Source organism: Lissotriton helveticus, chromosome 8 (genome assembly GCF_964261635.1).
Source record: "Lissotriton helveticus chromosome 8, aLisHel1.1, whole genome shotgun sequence".
Classification (NCBI taxonomy): Eukaryota; Metazoa; Chordata; class Amphibia; order Caudata; family Salamandridae; genus Lissotriton; species Lissotriton helveticus.
Genome location: NC_136069.1, coordinates 65,072,447 through 65,100,079, shown reverse-complemented (window position 1 = coordinate 65,100,079; position 27,633 = coordinate 65,072,447). Strand labels below are relative to the sequence as shown.

General features: G+C 47.8%; 1 protein-coding gene across 1 annotated transcript; it reads right to left on the bottom strand.

The window, feature by feature from the left end:
* Positions 1-27,633, bottom strand: LOC144772364 (cystatin-B-like). Its single transcript, XM_078656629.1, has 3 exons — positions 27,477-27,633; positions 19,744-19,845; positions 1-291 (listed from the first exon to the last, which is right to left on the bottom strand). Exons 1-3 carry the CDS (start codon positions 27,540-27,542, stop codon positions 163-165), a joined length of 297 nt encoding a protein of 98 aa, XP_078512755.1. The 5' UTR covers positions 27,543-27,633; the 3' UTR covers positions 1-162.

The window sequence follows — 27,633 nt, the reverse complement described above, 5'->3', positions numbered from 1 at the left end:
TTAAGTCTAAAATGGTTACTTTATCAAAACATGTGCAAAAGTAAATTTGATATACTTGGAATTCATTACACAGAAGCAGCAAAGGCAGAATACATTCTTTCGACAAATCAAGCAACTATGCTACCCATGATTAAGGGGGCGAGGGGGGCAGGCGCAGCGGGTTCAGAAGTAGCTTATAGAGTCATGCTTGGTTTTTGACGTCTGACAGGAAGAAAGCTCGGCTGGCTTCCCGGTATGTGGAAGGGGTTTATATACACGCAGATGTACATACGACTCACAGCCAACATGAACCTGAAGGAGAACAGAAACAAAAAAAGCCAAAAGTTAGAGCAAGTACAGGAAGAGAAAATAAAATCACGTTTACAGGTCATAATGTGCCTACTTCCTAACATTACTAGGTCACTGCTAAAAAAAAAAAAAAAATCAAAAAAAAACAAAAAACAAAGGAAACAAAAAACACACATTTTAGAGACAGAGCTGGCTAGGCATGGACTGCACTGGCTGCATGGTGAACCAATGAAAGTTAAGGACCTTCTCAGATTTTTTCCTGGGACTGCCGTGGGGTCATATGCTCCTCTGGAGGTCGGGGAATGGTGGTCATGGAAGTGCATGTAAAGATAAGGTTTGAGAGTGCAGAGAAAGGAAGGCCAGGAGACCCATCCAGATTTAAAATACTCAGCCTTACACTTCGCTAGTCATCGATATGAAGACAGATACAAGCACTGCACTTTGTCAAGTTATAAGAAAATATCAAACGATGCCTGAAAAACTACAGCAAATATGCAGCAATCAAATCTTGATATACCAATATCCAGGGCCACTGGAATTTTTTTTGGTGCATATTCTGGGATTTGCCACATAATCCATCTGCTGAATAATATGCAGATATAAACAACCACAAAAAATACTGTTTCTAGTCCAAATGGATCAAAACTGGGGATGTAGGTCTGCATGCGTTGGAAGACACTTTGCAAACGTTAACTGGTCATCTTGTACCAAACTGTTAAACTGGTACTAAGGAGGTGACAGTATTACTATGTGCAAAAAATAACAAAATAATGAAGTATTACAATCAGAAAATTTGCTGCATAATTTGGCTTTTTCTTGCGGCATGATTTAGTCTGCCCTGCCACATAATTCCAGGGGCCCTGTCTGCACTCTAGTGCCCGAGCAGTGGGGCGGCCACAAGCATGTGCACACACTCACCCATCCCCATGCACTCACTCAATCATCCAATCACAGCATGCAGAAATACACGTACATTCACCCACACCCCCAACATTAACCCCTTAAGTGCTGCCGTCGGCCGTCGCAAGCACTACGTTCGCAGTGCGGCCCCACCCGTTTTACGGAAGTGCCGCACTGCCGCGAAATCGCGGCAAACCGGTTAATAAAAAAAATAAACACACCTTACTAGGCGGCGACATTGGGTGGTGTAGAGTGGTGAGGCTGGGCCTACCACGTGTATGTATATGCACTGAATAACTACACCAACACTTGCTTGCACTCAGCCGGAAAGACCCCGAGCGGTCTTCCGCTTGTTTATTTATACCGAGGGGCGAGCCCGCCCCAAGGTTGCGTGTGCGTGCGTGCGTGTAAGGATACAATGTATGTGAGAGCCCGGATGGCTCTCTACATCCCTCCTTTATTTTAGTCTCTTTCTGCAGGCACATTCATAGTCTCTTACTCATGGAGACGAACAAGCAAAGTCCAACAACCGTTGACTCGGCCTAGGATTGGGCCGCAGGTTGTAGCGACGATCCTGGGTCCGAGGTAGTTCGACAACCCCAGCCGGGGTTGTCCTCGGACCCTCGCTCGCATCCTCGACCCTTGGCTGACTCCGCCCGGCCGCAGGGCCTGGTGACACTGGCCTTGGTGGGGTGGCCATTCGCGGCAGAGTAGGAGTTGGATCAGAACAATTATCAAAGTCCATGTTTTCTTGGTCTCCATGTTCCATTCCCTCGGTCCGTTGACGCACATTGACATTGTCCAGTACCTTCTTGAAACATGAGGCATTCCTCGTCACGGTTTGGCCATTCCTCCTAGCTGTAATCATAGTCCCTTGCACTCGCTCCACTGTCCACACTTCTGGCTCAAAAGGAGTCCGAAACTTCCACCCAGGATGGCGATCCTTGACAACGACAGTGTCCCCCTGCCGGAGGGCTGGTTCTTTGGCATGCCGATGTGCGCTTGCTTTGATGTTGGTGGCCTGTCGCCGGGCCTGTATGGCCTCAGCGTCCCTTTCTCCCGGCACCCACGTGTTGACAGTGGGAATGCCATCCCTTGGAGCTCGCTTGAACAGAACATGAGAGGGAGCACACTTTGTCGTTGAGTGGGGTGTCTGCCGATAGGCTCCAAGGAAGTCGTCCAGGGCGGCCTCCGGGTCTTCGCCATTATCCACCGCAATCCGCAGCGCTCTGTTTAATGTCCGCATCAACCTCTCGACTTCCCCGTTGGCTTGAGGCCACAGGGGTGTGATTTTCCGATGTTTGATCCGGAGAGCCTCCAAGTAAGCCTGAAACTCTCTCCCTTGAAAGGGGGCCCCATTATCGGACTTGATTTCTTCAGGAAGCCCCATCGTAGCAAACACTCGGTTTAGGACTTTCTTGACCTGCGGGAACGCAGTGGATGCGATGACTTCCACAACTGGGAATTTGGAAAAAGAGTCTACCAGCACTAGCATGTGCCGCCCGTCTGGAAAACTGCCAAAGTCTATGCTGAGTTGAGCCCACGGGGCCTGGGGCGCTTCTTCCGTGAGCACGGGCGCTGGGGCAGGGTCTCCGCCCGTGATCGTGCATGCGTGGCAGGCCTGTATCATGGCTTCCACCTGGCTGTCCATCGCGGGAAACCACACCTTGCTCCTCAGGCGGGCCTTGGTCTTTGCCATCCCTTGGTGTCCCACGTGAGCCAGGCTCAGGGCTCGTTGCTGGAGGCTTTCGGGCATGACGATGAGGTGCCCACGCAGCACCACCCCCTCATCTCCGACGCTAAGTTCACTCCGTATCTGCCACAGCTGCTGCCTGGCATGACGCACCTCCGGCCGGAGGCACGAAGCGCCATCAAGGAAATGGGCCCAACGATTTCCTTCGAGTGCCTCCCTAACCTTCGCCAGGGTCTCGTCCGTCGCAGTGGCGTCGCTAATTTCCTGGAGCGACATGTTCTCGGGGCACGCCGCTAGGGTGACCATGTGCACTATCTCCTCCACTTCATCTCCTTCAGCATCGAGGGCCGGTGGGGGTGTGACATCCGGATGACGCGACAAGTAGTCGGCAGGGTTGTGTGCTCCTGGCCTGAACACCACCTTGAACCGGTAACCCTGCAGCTGGACAGCCCACCTCTCGATGCGTGGGGGAGCAAGCCGGGATGTCCCCGCAAAGAGGGGCAACAGGGGTTTATGGTCTGTGACCACCGTGAAGTCCTGTCCACAGAGATAGAGGTGAAAGTGCTGGCATGCCCACTTGATGGCCAGCGCCTCCCTTTCAATTTGGGCATACCTGGTCTCCGTGTCGGACAGGGCCTTGCTGGCATAGGCGACAGGCTTCCACTCTTCCGGCCCATACTCCTGCAGCAGCACGGCTCCCAATCCCACTGGGCTGGCATCGACTATCAACTCGGTCCGTCTCCGTGGCTGGAAGTAGGCCATGACGGTATTGTCAAGCAGACTGGCCTTGACGGCCTGGAACGCCTTGTGTGCAGCAGCAGTCCAGTCCCATTTCTGATCAGCACGGGTGAGGGCACGGAGAGGCTCCGCTAAGTCGGCCAGGTTCGGGATAAACCGGCCACAGTACGTGGCCATGCCCAGAAAACTGCGGACTTCTGTTTGACTTCTAGGCGTGCTGGCCGCTTTGATGGCTTCGGCCTTCTTAGGGTCGACTTTAAGGCCTTCCCTCGTAAAGATATATCCAAAGAAGTCCACTGACTCCTGATAGAAGGCACATTTAGCGCGGTGGAGGGTGAGGCCGCTATCGGCGAGTCTCTGCAGAGTCGCCCTCAAGTTGGCGTGATGCTCCTCTAGGGTCGTTGAGTAAACTAGGATGTCATCACTCAGGTTGATCACCCCTTTTAGTCCGGAGAGCACCTCGCGAATGGCGTTCTGGAAGACCTCGGCGGCCGACGAGACGCCAAAACTGAGCCGAGTGTAGCGACGCAGCCCCACGTGCGTCGAAAACGTGGTGATGTACCTGCTAGCCGGCTCTAGCTCCAGCTGGTGATATCCGGAGTTGAGGTCTAATTTGGAAAACCATTTCGCCCCGTTGAGGTCAGCTATAATATCGTCCATAGTGGGGGTGATGTGTCGTTCGCGCTTGACAGCGGTGTTGGGGAGCCTCATGTCCACGCACAGACGTATGGCTCCCGGCTGCTTCGGTTTTGGGGCAACCACCAGGGGCGAGACCCAGGGTGTCGGGCCCGACACTTTCTCGATCACTCCCAACTCCTCAAGCTTGCGAAGCTCTTCCTCAACTTGGGGCCTGAGGTTAAACGGTACTCGCCGGTGTCTGAGAGCGACAGGTTTCACCGTCGCATCAATGTGTAGCTTAAACTTTTTACCCTTGAGCTTGCCGAGGCCTTTGAACAGTTCTGGGAAGTCCTTTAACATGAAGTCAGCGTGAGCCTGGTGTACTTGGTTGGCGAAAAACACCAGTCCCAGATCCTCTGCTGTGTGGCAGCTCAAGAGGGTGCCTTTCTTGCCCTCGGTGATGTGGAATCTGGTCACAGTCGAATATTCTCCGTTGACTACTGTGGTTTGAATCACTCCACGAAGAGGCATGGGCTCTGTCCCGCCATAGGTGTAGATGCGTGCCGCGGACGGTGCTAGCGTCGGCTTTGGGGACATGCGCTCATACTGGTCCGAGTCCATGACGTTCACGGACGCCCCGGTGTCTATCAGCGCGTTGACACTCGTCCCGTCCACTGAGACGGAACACATTGGAGGCGGTCGCCTTTTCGTGGATGCCCTGCTCACGTAGGAGATGACATACACCTCATCGTCTTCGTCGTCCTCATATCTGGGCCGGCGGTCTTGAGCCTCCGTGTCGGGAGGGGGTCTCTCCTGGTCAAGAGACAGCTGTCGGACTCGTTGGGTCACTGTTCTGGCGCGCGGGCCTGCTGCCCGGAACTTCCCTCCCCGGCAGACAGCAGCGAAGTGATTCATGCGCCCACACTTGAGGCACGTCTTGCCTTTGGCACCACACGTGGCCGTGGAAGGATGGTCCACACCACAGTACCCGCACTGGCTGTCCCTTGGCGGGCCACCCCGCAGCCTTGCTGGCGGGAATCTTCTTTGGATCACCTCCACTCGCTCTTCCTTGATGGCCGGGGCCCTTGCCCCAGACGGGGCGATCACCGGGGTGCGCAGCGCGACCTCCATCTCCTCCGCCCGGGCATCCGACAACTCGTGCGACCTTGCCAGGATGAGGATCTCGTCTAAGGTGATCCCCGGCTGTCGGAGGATCAGCTTTCTCAGCAACTTAGATTTGCAGCCGACGATGATCTGGTCCCTGATTTCGTCGCGAGGGTTGATGAAGGGACACGTGCTCGCGAGCCGTCGGAGTCGAGTGTAGTACATGTCGACTGACTCGGAGTCCAGCTGCCACGCGCGCTTGAATTTGAATTTTTCAAAATCATTGTTCAACTGAGGGTCAAAGTGCGCGTTGAGGGCCGCGACTGCGGCGTCATAGTTGTCCTCGGCTCCAGTGTTCGGGAGCGATTCAAATAAGTCATAGATCTCTTGACCCCCATAGAGAATGAGGAGCGACCTCTTCACCGTACCGTCGGTTTCTCTTGTGCCCCTGAAGTACAGATTGAGGCGTCCGACCCATGCTCTCCAGCGGACGGCCGCCGTTGCCGGGTCTGCTGATTCGCTGAATGGCGGTATGGGTGCTACGCCGGCGTGCTGATGCGCATGGGGCGCGGGTGCGTGAGGACCTGCAGGGGCGCCTGCTCCGGCCTGTGCTTGAGCCTGTGGTTGAGCGGCGGGCGCAGCTGGCTGCTGCTGGGGGGGCTGGCCAGCCCCGTCTTGGACCGCTCCTGGAGCGCCGTTGTTCATGGCGAGGCGTCACTCTGGCCTTGCTGGTGCTTTCCGGGATGGCGGCGGCGTGAGGCGCAGGGCAGGGGCGCAGGCCACGCAGCGTTTCGAGGCGCCTTAGGGCGTGACGCGGGAAGAGTCAGCAGTGGCGATGGATAGGACCCCAGGGACCAGCTGTGGCGGCAAGGACAATGATGCACGGCCTTGTGGGAGCCAATGTGAATGGAGATGCCTTGTTGCATGTGCCAATGCTTGTTGCCTTTTTCCTTAGTTGATTTTATTTTTTTTTTTTTGATCGTGTTGACACCTGCAAATGTTCCCATTAATTGACTCACAGTCCGTGAGAACGTCCCTTCGCCCCACGAGGGCAGGAGCACAGCAGGAGGGGCCTGGCGTCGTGCCTAGCGCGCGCCTCTGCAAGGGCGCCTCATGCGCGGCAGCTCCGAAGAGCGAGGGCGGGCCCAGGGCGGGTCGTCACGTGGCGCTCGCCGGGCCTGCAGTCAGCAGGCGCGCCTCCTCCGCGGTGGCAGGCGGAGTGCGGAAGGCAGGGGCCGCGCAAGCGGGGCAGATGAGCACTCACCCGCAGGACCTTCACCCAGCCGCACGTCAGCTTCCGCCGGTCCCGAGTCCCGCCAGCCGAAGGCGCACCCTCACGGGAGACGCGTGGGCGGGTCTCAGGCGCACGGGGCCAGAGCAGCACAGCGGCAGGCACCGCCGCGCGAGGCAGACACACGCGGGTCCAGGTACACCGGCCTCGTCGCCAATGTAGAGTGGTGAGGCTGGGCCTACCACGTGTATGTATATGCACTGAATAACTACACCAACACTTGCTTGCACTCAGCCGGAAAGACCCCGAGCGGTCTTCCGCTTGTTTATTTATACCGAGGGGCGAGCCCGCCCCAAGGTTGCGTGTGCGTGCGTGCGTGTAAGGATACAATGTATGTGAGAGCCCGGATGGCTCTCTACAGGTGGCAAGAGGAAAGCCTCTGGTTCCTGGAGGCTTTGGGCAGCGACTGCCAGAAGATCCTGCCACCACCTCTCACTGGCCGACCTGATCATTGGATAGCCAATGAGAGGAAGACCTTCCCTTACTCGTCACAAAGTGGGATGGGTTAGTGAGACTTGCTGACCGCACCGAGCCACAGTGATGGCGTGTAACTGACAGACTGCCCTGGGCACTTCAGGGCTTAAAGCAGAGGTGCCCAGGTCAGAATCCCTCTGATTAGCCCACTCGCCGTATGAGAGTGGGACCTTACATCACTTTGACTGTCTGAGGTCATGCCCTCAGGGCTGTGAAATCTTCAGCCTTGTAAAAGTGTGCTTAGGCTGCCAGGTGCCTACACATTTAGCACATGTACAGCGCCGGACTGCCTTACCTGAACATGGAGTGTCGGTCAGGCTGGGTTTTGCTCAGCCCGACAGGCACTCTTCATATTTTGGAAAAGAAGGGACAGGCAGAGACTGCTATATTCATATATAACCTATTTAGCACACTGAACAGCATCGCTCTTGCCCAAGTGTATGGCTAGAGATTTTTTTTACCCATCATACGCTAGGAACACAAATGTAACTGCTTTTTAGAAATTTATAAATAAGGTACTGACTTATTTTACAAGGGATTGTAAAAGGATTCGCAATTAAGAGTGGGAACATAGCATTACATTTTTTATTATAATTGTTCTTTTTTTGAGTGACAAAAACAAAATGGGACTTTTTGGCCAGGTAATGTAGTAGGACAGTAACTAGCAGGGAATCAAGCCTCAGGGACAATGGTGGAGTTGTGTCATTGTGTGAGAGTTTAAACTTCCTTCCCAATGAGGCCCAAGAGACGTGACAGCAGTAGCAGTGCATGGCAGCAGGTATTGAAAATGAGAATTGCACACTCTCGCCATGCTGACTGATACTAGCACTAGAAGGTCACCAGTTGAGAAAGCAAACAAGCAGTCTATTCAGTGACTGAAGAAATCATCCCATAAGTAGATAAAATAGGCACAAGGTGTGAGGGCAGGGATAACATCAGCGCAAACTCCACCTGAATAGTACTCGTCTTCTTAATGGCCCTAAAAAGTACAAACACAAGGGGAGAGGAGATACACCACTGCGCTCCAAAACCAGGAAAACTGACTATAGTTTCGGGTTATTCTTGAAAGCACACTGAAGGACAAAGTATCTTTAGACAGATTCTTTTTTTTACCCTTGCATATAGTTCTTCAAACATTCCTAGCTAACATATTTCGTCTGGTCTCTTCACCAGGACTTCCATCAGGGCTTGGAATTCACCGAAATTGCAATTTTATATCCCAGTATCGAGTCAATAGTAAAAAAATACTTCGATTAATCTCTCAGACGCAAGTCTAGTTTTCATGGCTTCAATATCAAGTATATGCAGTTGCATGTAGTGTCTTTACATGGAGTCTAAATATCTGAAACCTTCTGGTGAAGTACCAGGCGTCAGAGAGTTGTCTTGCTCCCTAGTAGTCCTGTTAACGACAATCGGTCCTCTGCAAGTTCCACCCTCACTAGATCTTTCCCAGTCCCATGTAATAACTCCGCTGCTCCCCATCACCATTTCCAACCAGCAGAGCAAAATACACTGAACCGAGTTGCCCATCTGACCTCTGAGTGTATTTTCCAGTATCTGCACCCGTGTTAAGTCGATGCCCAAGATACCAAGTTCTGGATCCCACGGATATGATCTACAACACTCAGTGCAGAGAGGGTCACCAGAGAGGGCAGGTGGTTTAGCGCTTCAGTGCTGAACATCCTTTATTATGTTTAACCATGTAACTTGAGTTTTATGGAAAGATTAACCCGTTTCTTGCGTCGAACGTTCAGCGCCAGTGCTGAACGTTCTAAGAAACGGGTGGGGCCGTGTCGGCCGTTGGACGTACGCAGCACTACGGAGGTAGTGCTCGCAACGTCCAACGGCAGCACTAAAGGAAGTACTTGCTCTTACATGAAAGATGAACACTCAAGTTGGACAATGTTATTGGGACTGCTGTTGAGTTCTAAGCCCTTACTCTCCCCGCCCACACTCCCTCAGTGAAGGCTTTGTCTGCTCAACCTCATTTCTGTTGTAGCTTTTTTATTTAAAAATGGGAAAATGGTCAGGAGAAAAGTGATTTTTCAAAATTAATAGTTTAAATGCTGCATAGTTTTAAATGACCAACCAGTAGCCCAATATCCAACGAGGAGTCATTGTAAGATGCAATTAATACAGATAAGTGGTTGTGCCACAATTTCTTGGAGACGCCATTTATTTTAATATGGATGTCGTTTTTAGTTCAGTTAGTCTCTCTTCTCATGGCCCCTCTGTGTCCCGCTGCAAACCATCTCTCCTGGTTGTTTTGTAAAAGCCCCCACGCCGCGGTTTCACTTTAATAGCAGCCGCGCGCCTTTCCTTAGACACAGCTTTTCTAAAGAAAGGGGCTCCGCCTTCATGAACGTGAAAGTGCAGCATGGGGACTTTGACAATAAAAAAAAAATATTTGCAATACCATAGGTCTCGCATTTGCGAGAGTTTAAGCTATTGGCATTTACAATGCCAATAGCTCAAACTCTTGTAAATGTGAGACCTAGGGCATTGCAAAGCTGCGGCCGCCATTGTCAGGGCTGCTTGAAAAGTGAAAGTGCACATATCGCACTGAATGCAAGGAAAGTACGTTGTGCCTTCAGTAGGGCGAACCCTATTAAAGAAAATAGTGCTTACAGATGAATTAAAATATACTGTGTCACAACATTAGTAAAAGGGCCAGTCACCGTGGGAGGTTTCAAATAAATACAAGGCGGTACTAAGGAGGGACTAACAAGGTCGATTAAGGAATCACAAGCCAGCATTTGCAAAGGACAAGCCAATTAAAAATATGGGCAGAGAGTGGGCGGAGCTTCAAATCCCCAACTCAATACAGCATGGCGCACAGAGCTACCACTACAAGCACCCAGCCTTTTCCCAAAAACCCTTCAAGAGTAGGCTGCCCCTACATTCATTCCCAAAAAATATCACACAAAGAATTTATGGACTGGTCAAAGCAAGCAGGCCTTCTGACCCATGTCCACCACAAGTCTTCAAAAAGTTCCAACTACTTCTGCTGCCACACCAGTTTGATGAATCGTCAACAATTCCTTAACTACAGGAATATTTCCAGAAGACCTAAAAAAAGACATAGTAGCCCATTACTAAAGAAAAGAAACCTGGGCCCGCTGAACCCAGACAACCACAGACTGATTACAAATGGACCTTTCCTGGGAAAACTGATAGAAAGAGCAGCGTTCACCCAGATGTCACAATTCATTGAAGATCATGCCACACTTTCGGACTTCCAAACAGGATTTCGCCCAGAAAGAGGCACAGAATCTGCCCTCACTGCCATCTGGGATGAGCTTAACACAAGTGACAGGAATGGGGTTGCTGCAGTATTTCTCTTGGACCTCTCAGCTGCCTTTGACACAGTTGGCCAGGACTTCACAAAGCCGGCATAGAGGGGACTGCTCTCAACTGGATCACATCTTACCTTCAAAAGAAAACTTATGTCATCTATACTCCCCAACACCTTTCTCATCCAAACTATACTTCACAAAAGCAGGTGCCCCTCAAGGCTCCCATCATCTCACCCATGCTTTTTGATATCTCCATAGAAGTAATTACCGGCACTGATCAATACATTTCACCACGCGTGCTATAACTATACAGATGACTCACAAATACTACTTCAACTGGACCCAGACATTTAAAACTCACAAATTTTCAGTTGCCTCACAGAAGTTGATCAGTGGATGACACAGCCATCTCAAATTGAATGATTCCAAAATGGAAATACGCACATGTGCAGATTGGAAATATTATGACCCACTCACCACCTGGCGATCTGGGAAACCTACTAAAGTATCCAAGGAAGTAAGAAACCTCAAAATTACCATGGACTCTAAGCTATCAGTGAATGCCCAATTGGACAAACTAGTAAGATCAAGCTTTATTACTATAAGAACTCGGACACATCTTCCCCCACCTGAAATTTCCACACAAGCTCCAGGCTACAATCTCTTGTAGTGTCCAAATTAGATTACACCAATAGCCTCTACCACGGACCGTTCATAGCTATGAAAAGAATGGATTCAGAACTCGTCTGAAAGACTTCTCTTACATGTCAAGCCACAACCCACTTTTCCCCTGCCTTGAAGGCCCTACATTAGTTATTGGCTGACAGAAGATCGACATTCAAGCTGCTTTGTAGCTCCCACAAACTGAGATTGAACAGGGCTGCTCTTCATCAGGAATAAAATCACCAACTACATTCAAAGGAATGTCTGCTGTAGATTGGCACCTTGCCTAAAAATCCCTCCATACAATTAAAAACCATAGGTGGCACAACCTTCTGTTCAAGCAGCCAAGTTATGGAACTCTTTACCTCCAAACATAAGATCCATGGATAACTACCTTATCTTCAGAAGACTACTTAGAGTTTGCTCTTCGCCACATAACCACCATACTCAAACATAAATATACAGCAATATCCACGCGTCTATAAACACTCATTTGGATTACACAAGTGTACCTAGATAGGTTTATTCCTTTGTATAAATGTGTATTTTAATCAGGTTTACAAATAGATATTCATTATTTCTGCTTAATGAATGAACGCATTACTTACGGTCATATTATTCCATGTTTAACATGTATATAGGTCAATGCATAAATAAGCACATTTTTATCATAACTATTAATCTACAATTGCTTCACCCATGATTACAAAAATCATCAGTAGAGATCCAGACACAATTACATTTGGGGCACTCAGTGAAGAGTACACATCCATTACCATGCAAGGGACTTTTCAGTCTCAACAGGGGCACGGGGCGCAAGCCAGCAACAGACAGTAATAACGTGTGTTCCAAGAACACTGGCTAACCTGTTTTGAATTGATGTATGCAAGCCATCAGTATACATCTGTATGGGTACACCAGATTCCTCAAGAATTAAGTGTTAAGATTCAAGTTACAACTTGAACAAAAGCACAAGGACAGATTTTGGAAAGTCCATGTAGCATTGATACCCTGTTTAAAATGTGCTTTCATTTAATCTTTAGCACTTAGTAGTGATTGGATAGAAACCAGGCAAACTACCACAGAACCGGACCTTCAAGTCCCACACCATAGTCCATGGCAAGGAACCACTTTGTTGTGGTAGACCATATCAAATGCAGCTGAAAGATTTTGAAGTACAAAGCCAGATACATACACCCCTTTGTCCTTTTAAAGCTATAAGAATTCTTGCCCATCAGCAATAGAAAACGTGATCCCTAGCTCACAAGAAATCTGCGACTCCCTAGCAACCATGTCCACAACAAGATAACCCTCTACACAATCTTCGAACTCCAACTCTCCAACATCCTCAGAAACCCATTGAACACGACCAGCAACAACTCGCTCACCACATGGTAACAACTCAGTCCACCAACTACTACCACCCTGCTGAAATACAGCCACCCAGGAGCACCAACCGACCCCTTCAACCTCAAGCTTCGAGACCAGCCACCAGCTCACCACCATCCTCAACGCCACCATCACTACAAGCATATCCCCTGATGCATGGAAGCATGCGGAGGTCAGGCCCGTCCTCAAGAAACAGTCAGCAGACCTCAGAGATCTCAAGGATTACCGTCCCATTTCCCTACTTCCATTCCCCACAAAAGTCCTGGAGAAGGCAATCAACCTCAAACTCAACGATCTGAAAGGAAAACTACTGAGCTCCTCCCAGTTGGGCTCCAGAGCCAACAACAAACACCCCAGAGACAGCCCTGGTCGCCGCAACAGATGACATCTGAGCCTTACTTGGCACAGGAGAAACAGCAGCCCTCTTCCTCCCAGAACTCTCTGCAGCCTTTGACACGGTCTCCCACCAAACACTCATCCAGTAACTCTGAATCATGGAGCCCTGTTTGAAGTGTGCTAGAGCCCCTGGCTCTCCCTTCCTCCAGTGTCCCCCACCCAGCTTACAGGAATGCAACAATAAATACGCAAATCTGCTGGGGCTGGGAGGGTGGAGTGGAGAAAATTCCTTTACCTCCTCTCCTCATTCCTCCAGGCAGCCCTAGGTCTCCCAAATGAAATTAAAAGTCTTACATGCATTCTACCATTCACTTGCACACATACACCTAGCACGTGTATTCCATGTGTACTGCGCAGCACTACACACCAAAGCAATGTCAGCCCTGGGCGAGTTGAGCACACAGCGGCGGAACTTTAAATGAAACAGTGTGTAGGCCCTGATCACTACATTTTATGCTGCCACCACTGTGCTCCTTAACTACTGGCAAAGTAAGTTGCATTTCACCACTAGGAGGTTAGCGCTTTGGCTGCCCTCCCGGTCCAAAGAGATTGCAATTTGTGAGACAGGCCTATGTCATGGTGAACACACATGGTCTTCGTTCACCCATGACAACAGAAGTTATCACTTGAGATCCAGACACCATTACATTTAGGGCACTCAGAGAAGGGTACATGTGCATTACCATGCAAGGGACTTTTTTGTCCCAACGGGATCACAGGATGCAAGCCAGAAATGACAGTGATCATGCGTGTTCCAAGAACACTGGGTAATCAGATGAAAGGCAGGATCATTGACGCACAGAGCCAAGAGAAAACAATTACAAGTAGTGATGTTATCAATCATCACGCTGGCATCAGCTTAGAGTAACGGATCCGTACCAAGGGAACTATCGGACTGTATAGTTTAGGCCTGGACAAGTAAAATAATGTCTTGACTTTTTCTTCCACTCGATACATTTGTACAAAGCTTCCCAGGATCCATTTGTACCTGGGTTCCAGCCTCAGTGGATTCTATACACATGTGCTAAAGGTATCAAAGCGGCTTTTGGACGTTTATGTAGAGTTCACTTAGAATACTGGTGCACAGTTGTGAAAATCACTTTCTACAACAGAGTGATTGACAATGGATGTTTTGAATTCATAACAATAGCCAAACCACACTCAAGTTATCGTTGGCAGAAGGGGATATAGTTTTCACTTGCAAGGATTTTAGGGGTCATTCCTTAATATTCCTGCCCTGTTCTTTAAATGTGGTAGGTCCAGGCCCAATAAATTAAGAATCAGTTGCGGTGTGCTTTTCCAGACCCGTTGGCAATAAATAGTCCAGTGAACAGAGTTTTGTTAAGAGCACGATTGTGTATTCACAGCTCCTCGTTTATGTATTCTTTAGAAGCCATTCGCCGAGGTAGGGAATTTGAACAGAAATCATAAACAAGCATTTACAATGCAATGGTCTCGGCATTATTAAAGGTAGAGCTATTGGCATTGCTCATGATTTTTTAAATCATAAATAACATTGTCATTTACATTGCCAATAGCTTAATCGTTAAATAAATGGCATTGTCATTTACAATGCCAATAGCTTAATCGCTCGCATATGCATGAAATTGCATTTACACCCACACACACAGAGCTACCCACACAGAGTCATTCACATAGAGCCAGCAACACATACACAGCCACCTACTGAGAGCCACCCTCACACACACAGCCACCTACACAGAGCCACCCTCACACAGACAGAGCCACCCACACATAGAGCCACCTACAAAAAAAAGCTATCCACACAGAGCGCCACACACACACACACACACACAGAGCGCCACACACACACAGAGCCACACACACACAGAGCCCCCCCACACACACACACACACACAGCCCCACACACACACAGAGCCCCACACACACACACACAGAGCCCCACACACACACACACAGAGCCCCACACACACACACACAGAGCCCCACACACACACACAGAGCCCCACACACACACACAGAGCCCCACACACACACAGAGCCCCACACACACACACAGAGCCCCACACACACACACACACACAGAGCCCCACACACACACACACAGAGCCCCACACACACACACACAGAGCCCCACACACACACACACACAGAGCCCCACACACACACAGAGCCCCACACACACAGAGAGCCCCACACACACACACACAGAGCCCCACACACACACACACAGAGCCCCACACACACACACACAGAGCCCCACACACACACACAGAGCCCCACACACACACACAGAGCCCCACACACACACACAGAGCCCCACACACACAGAGCCCCACACACACACACAGAGCCCCACACACACACACAGAGCCCTACACACACAGCCCCCCCGCCACACACACACAGCAAGGTCACCCAAAAACAATACTAGTTGAAACTAAAATGTTAGTCAATCTGCTGATCTATCGAGCAAGATAAGCAATTTAGGAAGTGGACGCAAAAACCAAGGAGCCGATTCCCTTGTCGACGAAGCAGCACCATATGCAAGGCAAATGTGTGTTCTCATGTTTACTTAGCCCGATGGAGTGGGTTATGTGTACATAAAAAGTTCATATAATCCACCGGACAGATACTCAGGTCCTCGAATAACTGCATATGCATGAGCAAATGTGATACTGGTGGGATGAAAAATCACAGGTGCACCAACACGAAATCCAGTCCCCAACTTCACTCCTACTACAGGAATTGACAGCTCCAACACACCGATCCTGTCAGGGAAAGGAGTCTGTCAAGTGATGCTGTCAACGTCCCCAAGGTGTCTGATGGGTAACAGGATACTTAAGATTGGGGGGAGTTGGAGGGGAGGAGGGAAAGTGGCGAGGTTGGCGAGAGAGACCACCATAAGAGGCAGAACCCCCTTCCACCAGAATCTAACAAGGGAGAAAGGCAGATGGAGTGGTTATGGAGACATAACCCGCCAGATATAGGTGCCCCCCCAGTAACCCCAACTCACCACTCAGGCCCTTGGCCTGCTGCAGCAAGGCTCCCGAGGTGCCATCGATGACTTTGACACGGCCCCGGCTGGTGACGGCTAGGATGGCGTTGAGTGCCGGGTGGTAGCTCAAGCTGTACAGCCCTTCTTCGTCGCAGCGTAGGCAGCCGTCCCGCACCAACAGGGTTGCTTGTCCCCATCCGCCGCCACCTTCTGAGGCTCCGCCCAAGCCCCTAGGACCACCGACAGCAGCCATCCTCCCCGCAGCACTGCTGGGGCGACCGCGGCCTGGCCCACGGTGCTTGTGCGCTCGCGGGGCAGTGGTAGCCGCTACCGCCGCTGCAGCACTACCGCTAGTCACCATCCGGGTCCAGGAAGCCGCCACCAACACTTGGGCGAATGGGAAGTGACGCAGAAGGAAGCCGCTTGGTTACGCTCAGTACTAGCCCTGCTTCCTCGCGAGAAGGCACGCCTCTTGTGCCGCCTAATATTTACATCCAGCTTTTAGATTGCACATGGCCTTGTGAAAGTAATAGAACAGCATTGGTAATACTAGCTCATCAGCTTATCCCCATTAGCCTACATAAAGCAAACCCAACCTTCAGGCCTTGCTAGAAATTCCAAGCCCTCATGCCACAGACGGGTGCCGTAAACACTATACACAGTGGCCTTTCAAAGCTCCATTTCCTCCGATATGATTTGTATCCACTCAACCATTGTAAGGGTTTCATTCCAGTTAAAGATCCCAATGTTGTATTTCATAGTATCTTCTGCGTATATTTCAGCTACATTTGGGTATTTGTAACATCTTAAATAGGTGGATTGCCAGTAAACGGACTAATATACAAGTTTGTTTGTTGCAATAACTTTTGATGAACAACTATGAGATTTAGCATGTGTGCCTGCATGTGACTGCAGCTAAGGTTCCCTCTTTAAGGCTTTGTATGTTCACCCATAAATGAAAAGGTAGCAGAAATGGCCTTGCCTGAAAAAACTAAAAAGTGCTGGCCAATCTACCAGCAATACACCCCGACAGCCGACTAAAATCGAGGCAACACCATGTAAAACCACTGTTGTGCTGTCTCCATTTCTTTGTGGAAGAACAGATGCTTGCAAAATTCTGAATACAAAACATTCATCAAAAAATAATCAAATATCTATAAACAATATAAGCATAAAAGACACTAACTTATCACTGCTCTATTTTCATCATGTGTTTAGTGCTGCCGCTTGCATGCATAAAAAAACACACACAAACATGTGTGCAAAGAAATGACAATTTCTGAAAGACTTGGTGGCCTCAGCCAAAGTAAAGGGTTGTGAATACAGCACTATTGGAACCATGTTGTCGGTGCAATCACGAAAAAAAGCTGTGAAAATAGCATTATTGCATCATGTGTTTAGGGCACACACTCACGCAAGCTGTAAACATGACATTTTCCAAAATCTTTGGTGCAGTTAATCAAAGGGGCAATACTACTGCATTTGTTTTATTATATGCTTAGTGCAGACAGACTGTAGACACTGCACAGTTCCACAGGTTGTGTGTGCGCGCCATGTTCTTGGTACAGCCAGGCACCAAGATTATACATATTGCATTGATGTATTCAGCTGCATAGTACTGATAGTGGACACCTTGGTACAGACCTATGAATAAACACTACACTTCTTGTATCATAAGAAACACTTCAAATTTTACCTGCAGTGTTTAAGAACAGAGAGGTGTTAAACACTGTATCATGTGCTTATTAAAAGGAGGCTGTAAACACCAGATTTTTCCAGCGCTAGGTTAGTGCACAGATGTAAACAGTGCACTCGTGTGAGACAGTAAACACTGTACCCTTTCTACCGTGAGCTTGGAGCAGATGGACACATACAGAAAGGAAGCACTGTTACGTCTGAAAACTTCCCGGTATGTGAAATGCGGGCTTCCGGGACTTCCGGTCACGTGACCCGGAGCTTTTCCTGCAACTTCCCCTCTTATGACCACACCATTAGGCTAAATGAATGAACGAGAAGCTCCCCCTAGCCAGACCTAAAAATGCCACTCGCAGTCTGCCTCCAATGCAACAGGGAACTAGAGAAACATAGCTTCATCCTCCAGCGTTTATCTGGCTGCTTTAGGAAGCAACATTCCGTGTTTATATTCACTCCTAACCGCACTACACGAAGACGCTGTCTTATTACAAGGCTCCCGGTTCATCAAGCGGGGAGCAGCACCAGCAAGGCAGCGAGCGCCTGCGTTGGCATTACCAATAAACAGCGTGATGCAGGTCACTTTATAACATCCAACCTGGACTTTTTGAATTTCATGGCACTGCTTGTAAAAACACAAGCCTCTCTGCCATGCTGGTTGTTGTATTTACGGTTAATGCCGCGAGCCAGCACCTGGCTCGCGGCAGCTAGTGTTCCATTGCTCTCCTGCGCGAGAGCCCCTGTTGTCATTCCTGCCCCCTCATTGGTCCCCCAACACTCCACATTGCATTCCCTGTCACCCCCAACGGTTCCAACTGTCATGAGAGGAACCTTGGAGTCCGAACCGCATAGTTGTGTAGGGGCTGTTGCAGAATAAAGCTTTTGACCCCATAAATTCGCCTCCTCTTCGTTCCCACAATGGTGTGGTGTCCTGTTTTAGCTGCCATCGTTGCGCCTGTCATCGGCGCGTGTGCTCGTCGAACATACCAGCGTTGAGCACCGTTGCCATGGAGTCCGCCTGCATCACACGCAGAATCAAGAAACAATTAACGAAGGAAAAGCGCTTCATGCAGCAGGGCCCATGCAGATGTGAGGCGCTCCCGGGGGCCCTGGTGCTGCTGGGACCGGGCAACGTGATGCACGTCAGGCCAGGGTAGTGAGCGCTCGCTGCACACCAGAGGTTCACAGGCGTTGGAACGACTGACAGGCAGTATTTCCATCTGCAACTGCTTTTCCTACCCAGAATCCTCTTCAACTTTACTAACCAAGAAGCTCGCGGAAACTGGTCGTCGTCAAAGATCGATCTCAAAAAATAAACCGTCCATGTAAAAACGCCTGCAGAGAATAAAGCTCGCATTTTCCCCATTCATCTTTCACTAAATGCCAAGTGTAAAAGCAAAATATGTTGTTTTAAAATCAATCAAATTTGATTAAAATAAAAAACAAGCACAACGAGAAGGGGGGGCGGGGGCGGGCAGCACAACCTCTCTCCAGCGGCGGTCGGGGAAATGGCAAAACAAAAGCGCCGGCAAAAAAGTTAACGCCCACCTCCGAATGACGACAAAAAGGGGGCGGGACTTAAGAGGCAGAAACGCCCACGGATCGCATAAAGGCGGGGAAAATAGTAATTGACACACATCTCTTCCAATGGCTAGCCTCTATTTACGAAGCTAGCCATTGGAGAGAGAGGTGAAATAAAGCCCCACTGTTGAAATCATTAAATCTTCGGCTCCGCCCCCAGCTTCGCTGAGGGACGGTAGCCTCGACCTAAAAACTCTTTAGGGAGACTACAACAGAAATGCTGTTAACAATGAACACCTTTACGTCCAACAACCACGTAAGAAGCAGACAGTCTGCATTCAATGACCTTACCCACCCTAGCTGAACAAGGAGCTGGCTTACTGGGTCTACAAAAGATGCTCCTTCATCCTCATGTTAAAAAGGTGTCGCTGTCTACATTGGGCTCCACGACCTCTACATTAAAGAGCCGCTCCCTTACTACATAATGGAGAAAGCCCACCGTCTACATTGGGCTACGTGCCATTCACATTAAAAGGACAGCCCGTCACTACATTAATGAGCGGCCATGCTGCCTCAGGATTGGGAGTCGCTCCTTCTCTAGGTTAGTGGGCACGCGGACATGGTCATGTGGTCACTGCAGGAATCCAATACCCATGTGGTTGGGTGACCTGCCATATAAAACACACCGACGTCCACTTACCTTTATGAAGTAATTAGTTCCAGCAACAACTTGAGTCTTGTACTCAATGGCGACAAACTCATTGTAGTTCTCCCCAGAATGCTTTTCCACGTCTGCCTTTAACTAGAGGAGACAAAAAACCGGGTGATACAAAACTTAGAGGAATGAAGCAATGAAGGATAAAATAGAACGATGGTGGAGAACTAAGGAGGGAACATTTGAATGATTTACGCACAGAATCGCAAACTCAGAGGGGTGTTAGCTGTGTACATGCGTGGAAGTGACCAGAGTATTTGCATAGCCACAGTGGACGCTTCCGTCATGGTCTGCACCAGCCACATTGTGGTGAAGGGCCGAAGCACACTGTGCTACTTAATTTAGTCTGTAAGACTTACACCACTCACTTGAAACTTAAGAAACATGTAAATTGCTAAATTCTAAAAAATTATTGAAATTCAAATCACATCTCAACGTGCATTTACTATTTAACAACCCCCCCCCCCTCCAAAAAAAACAACAAAAAAAACACACATGTCATAGTCCATAACCAGTCATAAAAAAAATGTTATTATGCCAATGGCTAATTTATTGTGCAAAGGACTGGCTGCTATCTTTGCTTCCGAATTTGGGGTGGGCATATTACAACGAATCAACATTTTTTGAAGTTGCTTAAAGGCAATATAATCTAAATGTTGGAACATCAAACATACTTCCCCCTTCCTATGAGCAGTTTCTAAAAACATTCGAGGAGTATGTTCTTGACAGAGTTACATTCATAACTAAATAAAACAACTCTGCCCTGCAAAGTCGGAGGGATGTTCAGAGTGCATGAGTAATGTCACTTTATCTAGATCTAGCAGAGGACACAGCACACATTTGTCAATATCAAAGAAAGGCAGCACATCAAAGACCGCAGGGAGCAGAAGATGAAAAGAATGGTATTTAATAGAGACTAGGACTGAAGACCCACAGCCGCAGGAGATGGAACTCTAAAAACCAGATGCTGAATTTGTGTTAGAACTCTGCTGAATGCGAGTGACATGGGTCGCAAACACAAACAAATCACAAAGCAAGTCTTAGTATGCAACCAGTCTTAAAAAAAAAAAAAAAAGACTTATTTATTGATCAAGGGAGAGACCACTATATTTTCTGCTTCTGGCTTCAGAGTCGTCATGTTACAACAAAGCACCATTCTTTGTTGATGCTTTAAGGCAGTATATCCCAATTGTTAGGACCACAAGCATACACAACCTCTTCCTGTGTGCAGTTTCTAGAACGTATGTTCGACTGATTTTCTGTCATAACACAACGTAACTTTGTCCGGCGAGGGGGATTACAACTTTTTCCAAACAGTGGGATGTACATGCAGTCCATCATAAATGTAATTGGGTCAAAGTTTACCAGACAGCTCACCTGTCTGGTTGCTAAAGAAGTCTTGGGGACATTATGAAAGCGCACCTAATAATGCATCCCGCCCATTGGCTTTGTAACTGATATTTGCTTGTCTTCTATTTGCTGGCTTTATTCGTTTTAGGCTGACAAGCAGTCTTTATGCTCCAGGGTGAAACAGCCAGTGTACTGATTCTTCCGTTTATCTCATCACATTTGCGATGAATTGAAAGAGGTAAAAAAAAAATCTGGCTATCTTCCAGGGAGCTTGGTGTTTACTTTTATTTCTCGGACTTTAAAGTGACAGGATTTATTTGACAACTAGGGGGTGTGAAAGGAAATATTTTTTCTAATAGCTAACAAGTGTAAAATATCTATAAATGCACTGTGCAAATAGGTCAGAAAATAACAGAATTAGGATAGCATTTTTTAATTCTGAAGGGAGCGAGAAATATTTTAATATGATCAAAACAAATCAATACATTACATGATTCCATTTACGCAAAATGTTTGTGGGCTGCATAGTTTTATAAACTGCATGTCTGTGCAAGTGTAACGTAGTGGTCATTTCAACTGAAAATGTGTTGCCGGAAAGGGCAGTGCACTCCCACACTATACATATTCCACTCCACAAACCTAACTTTTAACCATGTAATACTCCAGCGTGACTGCTATTTGTCATGGCTAATACACACTGGCAACGCGAACTGCTCTTGCATGAGTGATACCCATTAGCTTTGCCAAAGCTGGTTTTACTAGGATCTAGCAGGGGACACAGCACACACTCGTGTTCTGCTTTCCCACCCACAAGTGGTGTTTGTGCAGCGGTCTTATCTCGGGCACTTCTCTGCACAATTCAGTGAAGACAATGGAAGCATCCAAGGCCTAGAACGAGATAAGCTGCATTTGTAGAACACTAGACTGGCAAACATGTCTGGAGGACATATGAAAAGGGTAGCTTTGTTAACTTCACTTCTATAAAACAAAATGCCAGCATTGTCAAGTAGGCCAACTATTCCTTGTCTGGGTTTAAGCACATCCTCTACTTATGTTCACACTGGTTAACTTAGCGTCATCACGACCTTTGTGGATAAGAGGTTTTGTTTATTAGAAGCAGTGAACAGCGCTTGAGCGAAGGATGCATCATCTTTTGAGAAGCAGAAAAATCAGATCGTAAAAGACCAAAAATGCTGTACCTACGGCATTAATGAACGCCCATGTGGCTGCCCTCGACAACTCTGCAGACACCTGTAATCAGCCTTTGGAAGGGCCCTGTGCTCACTCTGGATACATTTGGTCACCTTGTGCTAATGGTAAAAGCTTTTTGGTTCTCTGTAGTTTCAGGAGGAAGACTCCTGCTCCTAGCCATATACCATCTGTGCAGGCTAGTGGATCTGAGGGGGTAGGGGTGGAAGGGGGGTAGTGAACTTAACATAGCTGCCAACTAGCCTCATGCAATCAGTGCAATTTGTCAGTAGCACAGAGTTTGCAGATTCTACAAAGTGCCAAACTACAAACCTGAGCATAGTTGTGTCTACTGGCTGGAAAATCAGATCAAAAGTCCCCCTCATCACCAGGGATTGCTATGTCTGAAGCACAAATAACGGGGGTGGGGACTGGACACCCAAAGCCTTCACATGCAGTTAACAGACTTGTAAGGAATCCATAAATAGGCAATGGTGAGGTGACAATAACGCCAGGTAAAACACAGGCCAAGAACACAGACAAATAAAGCTATAAAACCGGGTTGAAGCAGATCACACATTTCTGAGAACTACAGCACGAGGAAGAAGTTAACAGCAATAGAGCATTTAACTGAGAACCTGGTAAGAAAATGGTACCTACGTGAAGTAGACTGAATGGAGATGTGTGACTGATTAGACATTACACCAGGTATGGAACCGTCACTCAAGGATACACAATGGCACTTTGCAAAAACATGATTAAATAGGAGCAGGACAAACACGGAGAGTTTGCACATCTGGGGGGTGAGGCACTGGACTTCAGCTGCACAATGCCCTTTTATTCAAGGGTGCAGCCCCAGTGCATTCCTGTGGTCAAAGGCACAGCAGTTCCCAGGAACTAAGGTGGCCTTCGAGTAGCGGTGAAAGAAAACATTGAATGTCTTTTTTTTTTTCATTTTAAGCACAGAGTTTAAAGATGTCTAGGAAGTTGTTCGACCGGCAGCAGTCAGGCATGTTTCACCATCAGCCGGGTCACCTCAAATACAGACCTCAAGTGCACATAGGCATTGCGAGTTTGCCAAATGCCTAGCTGACTTTACTTGCTACACTGCTTCAGGACTAGGGTCTCCAAGGGGGAAATAATGTTAGGTTTATTCCAAGCTGGTAATAAACATCTTTCCTGAATCAGGACCTGCCAGGGCAAGGCTCTGCTTGGCTGCATCCACTTCCTAGAACTTGCATACACCTGCTGGTACGGACTGAGAAAGAAATAGGGCATCCCTATCAGGCACGCAACATCCATATCCTTCACTTTCACGCTCACAGCAGTCACAATGCCCTCGTACTGGTCACCATACACTCACCATTCACCCGCTCACCCAGCACTCACAGTGATCACTCTGCACTTGTGCGGTTCACCCTGTACCTCATCCTGCAGTCACACGAGTATACTACTCACCTTGCCCTCATGTGACACTTCACTCACCTGTCCCCCTCACTGCTCAATCTGCAATCTCACTCAAACAAGCCCATCACTAACCATGCCTTCATTAGTCCAACTCGGCACTTCATATGGTCATCTCACTCATCATGCAGTCACTCCTCTTAACCTACTCTCTCACCGTTGCATTGCTCACCGTGCACTCCTTCCACCCACACAGTACAGAGGGTCAATGTGCCTGCTACAAAGAAAGTGTACCATGCAGACCACAGAATGGAGTGTAAGTAAATTATGAGAAGCGCTATAAAAAAATGAAATGTTTGTCAGAAAGGTGCTATAACGAGATGAGGTGCATTGTTGGTGAGCGAATTCATGGAGGAGGAAATGGGGGAGGGGATGCTAGGGCCAGCCCTGGCTGGGAGTGTTAGCCCGATCCCCTCCAAAGTTCAGGCCTAGTTGCGCCTGTGATCCCTATTTTAACTCCAGTCCAGACAGCGGTGCTGCAACACATGGCAGTATGTACAAGTACAATGCATTACATCTACCATACGTTAAACTCCATACAAAAATTGTTGATGCACCTTAATCCATCAAGTCCGGCAACTCACTCACTAGTCTATCTCTAGACCTGCATATCTGTGGACAAGAACCACAAGTTTGATTTTGGGTCTCTACAATTAAGCATGTTAATGAAGGGACTTGAACCAGGTGAGTAGAGTTCAGAAGAGGACTTTAGGTTCCGAGTACATGACCTTTGTACTTTAGGTGTGATCTCTGTCCCATTTGCAGGCTCGCTTCACCTATTTCTTGACCCCTGTGGGACCAGGATACTAGAGTTCTAATCCCCGCTTCCTCAGCTAAGCAGATCTGCTTTCCAAAGCTCAGAGCTCTTGGACACTAGCTGAACATCCATATTAGGAGACATTAAGAAGATTTGCATTTACATTGAGTCACAGCTCTTGGAAGCTGGACTGGAGCAACAACAAAAAATAAACGTAATAATTTCAGGTTCTCCTAAGAATGGAGTCGATTTAAGGAGCAACACAGAAAATGTGCACCGTTTTTCATTAAAAGAACCTACATTTAAAAAATACCTGCAATGTAAGATCATACTAAACTAAAAAAGTATCTGGATTTGGAAGCAGAGCAAAAATCAGCAAGCTGTAGAAATGGAAGACTGTAAAGTGAGTTGAGTTAGTGTACGTTAGCAGAGCACTGAAAGGCATCAGGAGTTGCTGCTGCCCACACACCTCTGAGCTCAACTGCTGTACATTCTCGCGGCTCCGAACCTTGCATCAGTGATCTGTCTGAAACTCTTGTGCAAAGTGCACCACCCTCCTTTGAAGGGGAGCGGTGTGTTTGTTAAAGCCCGATCTTACCAATTTGGTGTACTTTCATAAAAAGATAGAGATGTGTGCCTAAAAATATTATCCAGCGGATTTCCATTTTCATATTGCATTGCTTTGAGTTTCTTGCAAGCCTTCGTGGGGACAGTCCACGAGGATTACAAACGCCTAAAATAGATGTTTTATTAATCTCTCATGCAGGCCAGACTACTGGACAGAGCCCAGATTTGACAGCTATACCAATGACTAGGGGACCGATTACAAACGGTGCATGGCTGAATGGAACTAGTGTTCTCAGACTGTATCCCACCCCTGAATCTGGATATTATCAGGTATTCAGTCTGGTATAGGGAATTACATGCAGCTTCCGGTTTGAAAAAAAAATCTCTATTGCAGGTCCTTTTCTTCTCCACTATCCACCTGCTCTGGGCAGGTAAAAAAATGAAAGTATATTAGGTGCTGAGAAGGGGGAAGCTATGGGCAGGCAGGGGAGGTTCCACTGGAATGACTTTCGTGGAGGCGTGGTTGGGCAGCCACTCCCTGAATCCCCTCTCCCTGGGTTTATTTTTTATTGTTTTTAAATTGCGCACAACGGCCTGAGTTCCCTCACCAGGTAATCCCAGGTGCAGGATACTGGTGATCGGGCAGGGTAATAGCAGGGTCTGATTGGGAACAAAATTAGGCCCAGGAACCAAAAGAAGAAGTGGCCCACATTTGTGGATAATGACTTTATGAAACTTTGCTCAGTATTGGCAGTAATCTATAATCAAGCTTTCAAAACTCATGAGGTCAGTAGTATTGGCCAAAACTAGAAGCCATTATTCGACTGCAACTCGCCCACAGGTCACTTCACCCAATCTTCATGCAATACATTTCTGTGCTTCAGGTGCCGGAATTTGTTAGTCACCTATTGGTCCAATAATCTGTGCTCCCTCACACCCAAATAATCCATCAATATCCTGTATACTTTCAGGCAACGAGTCAGAGAGCCATGTGCTTCCTTCATGTCTGGTGGCTTCTGTTCATCCTCAAGGAAATAGGGGGGTATTTTTTGGTTGTCACTCAGGAGCCTCTCTGCAAGAGATGTCTTTAGGGATTGTATACAGCTTCATACTTAAGGTCTTTTATATTGTGCACAGAGACTTGATTTGAATCTGGAAAACCTGTGGGAATTTACTCCACATGCCTGTTTCTCTGTCTCAATAACCCTTTCTTAACTTGCTGGGTACACCTCTCTTGTTCCAGCTGTCACTTTTTGTTTACCCTCTCTCTAGTTCTTTTGCTCTCATACTATACTTCTTTTCCTCTCCTTGATGTCTGTCATTCTACCTATGTCCTTCACTCAGTCTCTCACGTGTCCCCTCTGTCTTTTCCCGTCTTTCTTGCTGGATGCAAATCCCTCTCTCCCTCACCTGTGGGCTCTTTCGTCAGTTATTTTTATCTCTCTCATGCCCATATTTCTCCTGTCATTTTGTATCTCTCCTTGAAGTGTTATTTCATTGCTCTGTCTTGCAAACCTTGCCTTTTTCCTCTTTTCTTGCTCTCTCCCATCAGCCTCTATCACCTCCCTCTGCCTTTTGAATTCCATTGTACAACACCTAATGTTATATTCTCACATGCCACCTAAATTATTTTGCTGCTGACTGCAACGGAAAGTCCTCCTCTGCCTGGAGGCAGCATTTAAACCAAAGGAGAATCCACAAGTGTAAATTCTTTTTTTTTTTAAACATTCCATGCCTTTGATGAAGGAAATTATACTGGTGGATTGTAATCTAAATTTAGCACCACCTCTTGGAATGCCAACAACCTCTAAACTGAACCCTAGACTACAGGAAAGAATTAGGATAGTGCATGCAAAGGAGCAACCATCCTTCTTTTTTCCCATAGACCAGGACATGTTTAACACCCTCTACAGCTTTCTTCTTCATAATTTTCCTCATCATTCACTTTTAATTTGTAGTTTGATATAGCACAAAAACGACCCAAAAGTATCAAAGTGCTTTACGTGGACACAACAATATATATATATATACATACACACATACATATATACACACACATTTTTTTTTAAGGCACGGGGATATTGAGTGATTTGCCAAGAATCACAGGATGTTGAGCCAACGCCAAGACTGAAATCTGTTTCTCAAGTTCCAAAGTCTGCAGCTCTAGCCATTACACCATATTTTCTACCTCTTTTTTGTCTCCCTCTTTTTCAATTTTACTTTCCTTTTATCTTTTAACAATTTCTGCCCTTCTCTCCACTGAGCTTTTATAGCTGAGAGGGCAGCGCTATCAGGTCTCGATTGCCCCATTCACTTCAGTCTCACTTTCTGAAATATTAACCATGCACTAAAACAATAAATTGTTGTTAAAACAAGAAATTGTTGATCTCACCTGATCACACAACTGCTGCACCTCGGGGGTAGCAACCTTGACGTCTCCTGTTCCACCACACTTCATGATTGACGCTTGAGGAATGTTAGTGTCGCGAGATGCTGAGTCTGTAAGTGATCTGCTGCCAGCAGCAGCGCATCAGGCCATTTAAACTGTA

Coding starts and splice junctions, on each gene's coding strand:
- LOC144772364 (XM_078656629.1), bottom strand. CDS start 27,542: ATGAAGTGTGGTGGAACAGGAGACGTCAAGGTTGCTACCCCCGAGGTG. Junction 19,846..27,476: donor TGCAGCAGTTGTGTGATCAG/GTGAGATCAACA, acceptor TGTCTCCTCTAG/TTAAAGGCAGACGTGGAAAA. Junction 292..19,743: donor GAACTAATTACTTCATAAAG/GTAAGTGGACGT, acceptor GTTCTCCTTCAG/GTTCATGTTGGCTGTGAGTC.